The sequence below is a fragment of the Hibiscus syriacus genome, unplaced genomic scaffold, assembly GCF_006381635.1.
Source record: "Hibiscus syriacus cultivar Baekdansim isolate YM2019G1 unplaced genomic scaffold, ASM638163v2 tig00117000_pilon, whole genome shotgun sequence".
In the NCBI taxonomy this organism is placed as follows: domain Eukaryota; kingdom Viridiplantae; phylum Streptophyta; class Magnoliopsida; order Malvales; family Malvaceae; genus Hibiscus; species Hibiscus syriacus.
Window position 1 is genome coordinate 549,663 of NW_024063516.1, and position 11,097 is coordinate 560,759.

The window sequence follows — 11,097 nt, forward strand, 5'->3', positions numbered from 1 at the left end:
TTGTCTGTTGTTAGATGCAGCTATCCACAAACGGGGGAAAATGACGATGTGAAAAATAATACATCAATTTATAGCTATCAGCAACTGAAATCAGTAATGAACAAAACTGTTCTTGCCAGAAGAAGAGAAATGGTAAGAAAAGCACAGTTTCTTTTATCTTTCTGTGACAAAAGGAAAATAAATTACACCTACATGTACCAAGCATTCTGCAGTTTCAATGGCACCCTACGGATCGCAGAAAATTAAAACAAGAAAGTAAGGCATAAACTAAAGCAATTAAAACCTAATTCTATCCCCCCTCCTTTTGGGCAATTCAATCTCATGGATCATATTACATTCATAATTCCCCCGTTTTATTCAGTTGAACTCCCCTCCTATGAAAGTTAATGGCCTCTGATTTTCCAGGTATCTTTGGCAATGCAAGCATCAATTAACTTGGACTTGTAATATGATCCCTAGGAAGGGCAAACACAAATATGAACTTAATGTTTCCATGGGAATTGCTGCTGTCTGTAGTTAAATGTTTGTGGATCCCATCCACCATCCGGTTCCTTCCTTTTCATGGCAACTCCGGAACTAGAGGAGGCTTGTGTGTTTGCTCTCAAATGTTCTTCTATTGACCTACCTTGAGCAGGCATGAAAGGGTGCCTTAAACCCATGGGCTCCGTATTTCCTCCCTCGATTGCTAATCCAAAATTCAGATCAAAATTAGGCCTTGAGGGGACTGAACCATTAAAATCAGCCCCTGCATTGTTCATGCCCATCATGAACTGTGCTTGAGAGTAAGCTATTGGAACAACTGATGCAGAGCCCATAAGTTGAGGCACAACAGGTGCACCTGAATCGACGATACAGGGGATTGAACCACTAATCCCATAAATGGAAGAGGAGAAGGACATCTTTGGTGCTAAAGGCAGTCCATTAGAACCAAAAGCAGGAGAATGCGCATATGAGGCAGTGGGAAACAACCCCATAAACCCTGCAGTTCTTGTGATGCTTCCATCGGTTGCATGCTCGAAAGCCTTTCCATTTGGAAATGACATGAACTTAGAAACAACGTCCTTCCTATTAACTTCCACTCTAGTACCCATTATTGAAATGACAGGATCATTTGGTTTAAGCCCTCCATGGGCAATAGCATTTCGAGAAGATCTACCAGGATATGTCCCTCGTTCTAAAGCATTATTGTGAGTATACGGTCTGTCATTCAAGTCGAAGTTCCTGAGAGAAGACTGCACTGGTGATGATGAAGAAACAGGTGATTGGCTACGATGGCCATTCCTGTCATAAAAAAGTTGTTCCTCCACTCTTGAATATAAAGCAGGAGCATCACCATCATCACTGATGCAATTTAAATCCAGCTCAAGCCTCTCAGATTTTCTTTGATTTGCTTTTGAAGATTCAGCAGAATGGAGGCCTGATGAGGCTGTAACCTGTTTCCTGGACATTAGTTCAGCACCTTGTTCATCAACAGCCTCAGCAACATTAAGATCCAAATCAAGGCAATCCAGCCTCTGTTTTGAGCTATTGTTTGTTCCGCCAATGGATAGAGTCTTATGTCCATCAGAGTTTCGGCGAGGTGATGCTGGACGAAAAGCACTTGTGGCAGCAGATCCTTTCCATCCAAGAGTCCCCTCAAACTGTAGAGGAGCGGCAGGTAAACTACGCACTGCAGCCGCCCTAGAAGCAGAAACCACTGAAACAGGGGTGGAGATGGAAGTTGCTGCACGTTCCATTTCATCAGAACAGACTTCTTGGTTCAGATCAAAAGCACATACACTTTTCTCTGTGTTGGGCTCAGGATCTTGAGCCACAGTCACCTGAGAGGACTCCATGTCATGCAACTCATTTTTTGGTTCATTGTCTGCATCATCTGAATTTATAAGCCCCTCATCCTCAGTTTGTGCTCCAGGAGACCGAGTGGGTCCACTTGACACCTCCTTTGACAATACCTCGCTGGGTAGATTTTGCTTTCCATTTATTGATCCTAGGGAATCAGATTGCCTAATACCACCTTCTGAAATCTTCTCTGAGGAGCAACTGGAATGCTCTCTGTCGTCTACAACTTCTCGTTCCACTTCTTGAGCAACTATTCGGGCAACTTCTAGAGCATCAACTATACCATACTCAAGGTCAATGTCAGATGTTGTCGTATGCATCCCAACAGGACTACAGGTAAACCTAGAACCACCCCTAAAATCCTCAAGTCCACAATTCTCCTTATTTTTATCTGCCGTTCCAATTTCTGACTTCCTGGAAAACCTAGTCTCCAGATTCCCAGACTTTTTATACACGAGCTCATACTCAGAAGAGCTCCGCAACATGCTCAAATGAGACTCAATGTCTTTGCCTGCAATCTTGAATAGCTGTGACCTATTACTAGAATGATTCATTGCTGCCAAATCACCCACAGCTTCCTTTGGCTCAGATACTTGAGTCTTCTCATCAGTAAGATTGACAGATTTTAGGGCATGACCCCCATTGGCTTCAGAATCATTTTGGGAATTGGGTTCTGTTGTAACCTCCAGAGCACTTCTAACACCAGCATGCTCCACAGTACTAGAGTTTGAAACTGTCACATCAAACAACTTTTCATCACTTGATAACCCATTCAACTTCTGAGAATCTGAAACTTCAATATTTTCTTGCTTTGAATCTGGTAAACTGCAGGTTTCATAGGAAGCAGTTTCTTCCACATCTTTTGCAGGGAGCTCTTCCCTCTTGGGAAAATTCTCTTGCACCGAATTTGACACAAAAACGGAGGCCATATCACATGGAGATCTGTTTTCCATTTCTGAATTTATGTGGGGCTGGGGCTCATCAATAGTAGAGTCAATGGGTAAATCTTTAGTGTTTTCCGGCTGAACACTATCGAGACTTGAAGAAATGTTTTCACTTTTTGCAGCATCTGCTCCATCATTTTCCTCATGGGAACTTCCTCTTGAAACAGGAACATCTTTAGCAGAACGTTGTGGCCCATTATTTTCTCCAGTAACCGTAGCAGTCTCTGAAATCTCACACTCATGCCCACCACTATCAACATGACCAGTAACTCTACCTTGTTTCCAGCTCTCAAAGAGCAACTTAGCACTATCCTGAACTCTAGAGCTATTGTAGCCAAGAAGATTCTTGGCTGTAGTCCAGATCTCAGAAGAAATAGAGACCTCCCTATTTCTATGCAACTTTTCAAGTGCTCGTAAGAGTGCAGTAATTGATTCTTCCACAAAACTATCACTTGAGTCATTACCAAATTCCTGAGCATCCTTCAGCCATCTGTCAAGAAACAAGAGTCCGTCTAGTTGAATAAAAAGATCAAGACAGTCTATATTCTCGGTGGCCGCAATTGTGCTCGCAACAGCAGTCCATTGCCTGGTCACATCGCTGACATTTTTAACAACAGATTCTTTCTCCTTCTTCATTACAGTTACTAGCTCCTCAACTCGTGAAGGGACTGTGAGCCCATCTTTCATCTCAGTCAGTGTAAAAAAATCCTCCAGCTTCATGGTGCTTCAGATGCAAAACCACTAAACAAAGAGAAGTTTGTAGTATACTGACATCTTTTGTTACATTTAGAACAAGAGGCGAAGCTTCAAGGTGAAATCTAAAAAGAAACCTGTAAAATGGCATGACATACTGGTTAATCCCGTAGTTCATCATCCCTAATAAAGTTCTCTGTAAAATTGCATTATATAAATGGTTGATCGATTAATTGGTATTGAAATAAAAGGGAAAGAAACATTGACATTATCAATTCATCATCAAAATAAATAGGAAAAATAAGCTAAAACAGCCATATTATACCTTCCAAGCAAGCAGATCATGTAAAATCATATTAATTGTCAACAAAAGATTAGACAAAGATAAATGATGGCACTCCTTAAAACCTGAAATAAAAGAATTAACTCTAAAACCTCAAGCTTTTAAAATGATCAAACGAACAGAAACTTGTTCGGTTCTGAGATAAATTGAGTTTAAGTTCTAAAATAGAAATAACCCCAAAACAAAATAACAGACAAAAACTTACTCTTAAACCAACTGAAAACCCGAAAAAACAATCAAATAATACCTTCCAATTTCCTCTAAAACGGTTAACAGTGCAACAGAATATTTTAACATAGTAGAGAGTGAAGATCTAACCCCAAAAAACAAAGCTAAAAAGAAACAACATTACAAAACCCTAGCTTTACAGCTATACACCTTGAAGAGTGATGTGAATTCAATTAAGATTACCTTACCTAATGTAGAGATACAGCTGACTCTAATAACACCAATCCTCAATGTGCAAATAAAATTGATAAAAACCTAATCTTCCTTTTTTTATATAAAAAAAACATCATATCGAAATGATTACAAGCGCTAACTTCCTCGAAACCCTTCAAGAGATGCGAAGAAAAACGAAACACTAGCTCTGAAGCCGACACCGCACCTCTTTTGTCACTCGAAATGAAAAAGAAACAAAACCGCTCTCAAATTTTCGACCCTTTCGTTTTGAGTTTTTCCCTCCCCCGTGGAAACAGTGTTTTTCCGTTTCGGATGGTATTTTTTTGTTTGTTTGTTTGTTTATCTCGCTCTCTTAGAATGAAAACCTCGCTTTGTGGCCTGTGAAAAGCCTTTCCCGAACCAGGTTGATACAGAGAGAGAAAGAGCGACGTTTATTCCTCCAAATAATTATTGTTTTTCAATTTTGGTTTAGGCTAATTTTGATTGACACTGTCAATTTTGTGGTGGGTTCTGTTTTAGTTTAGCTGTTAAGAGAAACGGCACGTGCAGTGCAGTGCAGTGTGTGCGGAACGATGTCCCGGTCGGATCGATTGGCGAAGAAAACCAAAAATAAAAAGGGTAATTCATGAGTTTAGTATCTAAGCTATAAATTTTTATCTGTTTTAGTATCTTAACTTTCAATTTTCAAAATATTTAAACATTTAATTTTTATTTTATTTTAGTATCTTGTTGAAAACTTAACATTAAGTTATAAAAAAATTGAAAATTTAGGTACTAAAATGGATCAACATTGATAGTTATGTACTAAAAGCGTTAAATATTTAATATTGTGATACTAAAATAAAATAAAAACTAAATATTAAATATGATTTAAAAAATAAAAATATTAAAACGAATCAAAACTAATAATTTATGTATTAAATATATAATTTACCAAAACAAAAGCCGGGTGAATCAGTCGAATAGCTGCGCCCGAGAAACAGTCAATTCGAGTATAGATGGTGGGGCTTTATTTATTTATTTATTTTGATGATGAATTTGGGTTTAGGGGAGTGGACTTGGCATGCTCTAAAGCGCGAAGCCCCGCCCACCCCTTGACACTGAGAGGGAGGCAGTAGCTTATCGTTTGTTTGTCGTTGTCATTTGTCAATTATTTTATTTTTTGATCCGCTGCGATGGGAATTCCAAACTTCACTGTCTTAATTTTACCAGAAAAAATCGATTAAACCTTAATCTAATTTCATTTTGATTTAAAAACAATTGTGAAAGTCAGTTAAAATAGTATTAGATTAATTTGGTTATTGGTTTTTATATCAGCGACTATTCTAAACATATATTTTCCAACCTCAATTTACTGTTATACGACGGTTAATTTGTGGTTTTTTAAAGTAGAATAAGTTGTTTTTTTGGGATTTTTTGAAATAAATCCCTGGATTAAGGTAAGATCGAATTTAAGATAAAAATTGAATAGGAATAATTACTAGAACGCTCATTTATATTTATATTTAAAAATAATTACTCTTATGTTTTATATGCATAGATATATTTAATTATGGCGTTATGCTAATGAATGAAAGATCGTATCAAATCAAATCAAGATTAGTTTTCATCTTAAAATTTGAAACGTGGATAGAATATTATGAAATGTTAGAATGAATTAAGATGAGATGAATTTTTTTTTTTATTTTTGGAATGAAGAGGGACGAGACACACCCAAAGCCCATCCCAAACTTGATAAAATTGGATTGTAACCAGCTTTGATTAAAGTGGCTATATTATTGTGATAACACCGCCCTCTGACTTCTTTAATTAAGATAAAAATAGTGACTACACAATCATGCGCTTGTTTCTTGTGGGGAAAAAAAATAAAGGAAGGGCAGCAATGCTAGGCCTCGAGAGATTTTGTTGGCAGGAACACTACCTTTTTGTTATTATTATTTTGGTAAAAGGCACCAATTTTTGGTTGCTTCAAATTTTTAGGCGAGAGTTTGAAGAATGTTGTAAACCTCAGAAGCTACTGCATTTAAATCTCATTTCCTACGAGGTCCTGTGCTTGCAACTATATTCCAGCAACACCATCATGTTAGCTACTGGTCTATGTGGGGAAGCAAAAGCTAAGAGCATCATCATGTTGGCAATGGCCTGGCCCTCAAGCGCCTTTTTCCTCGTTCAAACTTCTATTGATTGGACTTCGATTCTCTAGTGGATATCTGGTAAATTTTCTCTCTTGAGATACAAACAAAATGGCTTTCCGAACTACTCTTTTGTTTTGCCTGGTCATGCATCCTTGATGGATTGTCTAGTTTTTCCACATTGGGGAATTGGGGGATGCTGTTTGCAGCCTCCGCTAAATTACTTTCTGTCAACAGTTTATTTTCCTTTTGGCTTGGATGTAACAGGTGTTTGCCTGCTTTTGGAGGAATACTATTAGCTATAGCATTTGTTTGTCCAAGAAAAAAAAATGTAATCATGAAAATGTTTAAATGTCCTATTATCCCTTAATTATATTATTTGTATCTAATATTTTTGGAAATTTTTTATCTCATTAATTATAAATCGTTACTCGTTTGTCCCAAATCATTAATACCATTAAAAAAAATTAGATCAATTAGAACACATCATGTCACCTCTTTTCTATCTCTACCATCAACACCACCATCCTTCCCCACCTTCCTCCAGCTCCGAACAACACCGGCCACAGTCATCACCGCGGCAAACACCAACACCAACAACCCTTTTTTTTCTTCACCCTGTACCCTAATCTCTCCCCAGTTTTCTTTAATCTCTTCAATCATGCGGCAAACGAACATACCCAGAAACATAACAGATTTCTTCATAAGGGGTTATACTCACTGCTACCTCTTCTCTCTATACATCCTCTATCGGTACTGAAGACGGTGAGTCAACAAGTAACACATCTGAGTACTTGATAGAGATGCTTCTAGGGTGACACACCGAAGATTTCCTTGATTCCACTTCACCTCCCCTTGGTTTCTGTAAGGTTTGCATTCATCTATGGTTATCATTTTCTTTCTTACTATTTAGCTTTGACAAATTGTTTTTTATTAATTATGTTATTTTCTTTTGGATTTGATTTTTTTTTTAGTTTTTGGATCTAATTTATTCAGAGTGATGATTGCATGTTGTCGTTCCTTGATGCTAATATCGAGAGCAACATGAAAGCATTCCCACCAGAAAGTTTAGGGCTTTGGGTTCCCCAGCCATCGTATTCCCTGTATCCTCCCCAATATTCTTCGCTAGCGGAATTGACCTTAAGTTACAATGGAATTCAAATATTATTGAGCTGGAGTTTATTTTAAAAGTTTAATATTAAGTTAAATTTGATCAAAAATTAATTTTGAGTTCAAGTCTATTCAATTTAAATATTAATCGACTTTTGATCAATTTAACCTTAAGTAACTCAATATTTGTCTCATCTTATTTACAACTCTATTTTAAAAAAGCGCTCAACTAGATATAATACTTGTTTACTAGGGGTGTTTAAAAATATCTTATCCGATCCGTTGATCTACAGGTCCGAACTTAAAAATTAAGTAATTCTTTAAAAGAATTACTCAACCTGTGATTTTTTTCTTCAGGTCATTGGGTTGGATCTAGGTAGAAATTTTTTATAATCAGGTACCTGACTTGATCGGGTAGTTTTAATATGTATATATTAAATTATATTTTCATTTTCTGTCCTTTAGATTATATCTTAAAATTTAATTTAAATCCTTAATTTTTTTCTTAGGTTCAAATTATGTACTTTTAAAATTTGAATTCTTAATTTTTTATTAATTATTTAATATGGATTAAGAAAAAATCACTAATTATTGTGTATGAATTGTATACTATGAACTTTTAAAATTTTATATATTTCATATGTGATAATTTTTTTTTTAAATTAAATTAAAAAATATATGAATTAGGTATCCAAATTTTACGAGCATCCAACTACTAAATATCTAAACTAAATGGGCCAATATTACCCGGAGAATTAGGTACCCAATACCTCGTATCAAAATATGCAAGTACCTAGTTTTAAACACCCCTATTGTTTACCATTACACCTTTAGTAATCAAAACCTTGCCGAATAAAACGTTCTGTATCACTCCAAAAACATTTTTAAACTCCACAGTGATTGAAATAAAAATATTCTTTAACACTAATCATCAGAATAAAAGTTTTTCAATTACGTGATCAAATTGCAAACATTCTAAAAGTTCAATAACTATTAATGTAATTTAACATTTTACTTATGATATATTCATAATTCGAAAACCATTGAAATAAGAGTTGTTTTTTAACATTGAAATAAGAGTATTAATTAGCTGACCCTATTCACATATGTAATAAAGTAAAGAAAAGATAAGATAGTAGGCTACCCTTATAATGAAATAGTTCTATTTTTTACGAAGAAAATTTTACTTTAATCTGAACAGTATTTAAGAATTAAAATTTAAACTATATAAGCTTTCAGAAGTATAGACCATTAAGCAAACAATACCCATTGCCGTGCTTATACTTGGCTATAGAACATTTTTTCAAAAAAGAACTCAGAACAGCCACATCCATACAAAGAGAGCAAGCTTGTACGTAAAGCAATAAAAGGTGCTAAACTAGAGATGAAGATTATTCTTAAGTAATTGTAGGAGAGAAATGCTGCCCTGAGTTCTTTGCCTCTCAGCAGCAGCCAAGTTCTTCCTACCTACGTTCCCCTGCAGAGAGATTCAAGCAGATATGTTTGTTCATTGGAATGAATAATATTGTTTTATTTTCTTTACAAGCAACACTATTAAGCATCATATTCCCTGTTATGTGCGTTTAGATTAATTTGAAAACTTCAAAACAACAGATCACGAGGATTATCAACTAACCTTTGGTTTGTCAATCTCATCAGCATCATAGGTGCTGATTTCCCTGACTAGAATGGATGATTTAGGCAAAAGTCTCCTGTTTGTGCAACATATAGCAATTAGGGGGGGGGGTCATGAGCAAATAACTTTGTAAAGCAAGGCAATTACCGTGATCCAAAGTCCACATACCTTTTTGGTTTTTCCATCTTTGAAGAGCTGCGGGAGGTATTAGGTCTTACTCCACCCTCGGGGACATCAGTAAGGTCATGATGTTGAGATTGTTCAACATGCTTATGCGACACTGACAGATCCAGTGAATCCTAGAGAGGGCAAGAAATGTTGTCAAAAAAAGAAAAGCTCATGGTCAATTTTGACATTAATGCAGAATGTGGAAATGACACTAACCTCATCGTTTACACCAAGTTGTTTACATGGCTGCACATATGTACTACTTTCATTGTCTGCAAGTCTAACTGCAAAACGTGAAAGGCTTAAATTTGTCATATAGGTGAAATAATAGATTATGGTTTGTAATATAAGAGTCGAGTTTCTAAACCAGACATGTTTCATGTGAATTAGGATCAAGACGCTCAGCAACCACATTATTTGACTCATTCAAATACTCGTGAATATTTTCAGTCCCAGGAAAGCTTTCAGGTATCTAATTTGGAAACCAAATCATATTTCTGTCAGAACCATCCCAAAAATGCATCGCATGTATATAAATCTTACAACCCTGATCCAAGAAATGGGTCATACTCGTAGCTGACAACCCTGATTGTTGTCACTTGAATCAACATGCATATGTGATACCAACAAATCCAGTGAGTCCTAGAGAGGGCAAGAAATGTTGTCAAAGGGGGGAGGCTAATGGTCAATTTTGACATTAATACAGAATGTAGAACGGACACTAACCTCAACGTTTTCACCAAGCTGTTTACATGGCTGCACAAATGTACTACTTCCATTGCCTGAAAGTCTAACTGCAAAATGTGAAAGGCTTAAATTTGTCTTATTGGTGAAAGAATAGATCAAGGGGAAGGAAATACACCCCCCCTTTTCTCAAACAAATATGCAGAACATATATGATAGGCCGTTATCAAGTTTGCAAACTCATGAGAAATGGTAACAAGGGGACTATAAGATGTAATATGTTTCATGATTGTGGTTTGTAATATTTAGAGTTTCTAAACCATACTTGTTTCATGTGAATCAGGATCAAGATGCTCAACAACCACATTATTTGACTCACTTGAATCCTCGTGAATATTTTCAGTCCCAGGAAAGCTTTTAGGTATCTAATTTGGAAACCAAACCACATTTCTGTCAAAACCATCCCAAAAATACATCGCATAAATATAAATCTTACAACCCTGATCAAGAAATGGGTCATACTCGTAGCTGAAGACCCTGATTGTTGTCACTTGAATCAACATGCTTATGTGTTACCAGTAGATACAGTGAGTCCTAGAGAGGGCAAGGAATGTTGCAGGGTAAAAAAAAGGCTAACGGTCAATTTTGACATTAATACAGAATGCGGAATCGAGACAAACCTCGTCATTTTCACCAAGTTGTTGACATGGCTTCAAAGATGCACTACTTCCATTGCCTGAGAGTCTAGCTACAAGACGTGAAAGGCTTAAATTTTTCATATAGGTGAAACAATAGACTGAAGGAGAAAGAAATCCCAATCAACAAAATATATATGATAGGTCGTTATCTAGTTTGCAAATACAGGAGAAATGGTAAGTTGTAACATGTTTCATGATTGTGGTTTGTAATATAAAAGTTGAGATTCTAAACCAGACCTGTTTCATGTGAATTAAGATCAAGATGCTCAGTAACCACATTATTTGACTCAGTTGAATCGTCGTGAATATTTTCAGTCCCATGAAAGCTTTCAGGTATCTAATTTGGAAACCAAGCCATATTTCTCTCAAAACCATCCCAAAAATGCATCGCAATATATAAATCTTACAACCCTGATCCAATAAATGGGTGATATTCGTACCTGATGAC

The 11,097-nt window shown here is 36.3% G+C and overlaps 1 protein-coding gene across 1 annotated transcript; it reads right to left on the bottom strand.

The window, feature by feature from the left end:
- Window positions 1-188: 188 nt before the first annotated feature.
- On the bottom strand, window positions 189-3,613 carry LOC120194766. Its single transcript, XM_039196975.1, has one exon. The coding sequence runs from the start codon at window positions 3,501-3,503 to the stop codon at window positions 483-485; it is 3,021 nt and encodes a 1,006-aa protein (XP_039052906.1). The 5' UTR covers window positions 3,504-3,613; the 3' UTR covers window positions 189-482.
- Window positions 3,614-11,097: the final 7,484 nt, after the last annotated feature.

What these genes read in the sequence shown, in the direction of transcription:
- LOC120194766 (XM_039196975.1), bottom strand. Translation starts at nt 3,503, where the DNA reads ATGAAGCTGGAGGATTTTTTTACACTGACTGAGATGAAAGATGGGCTC.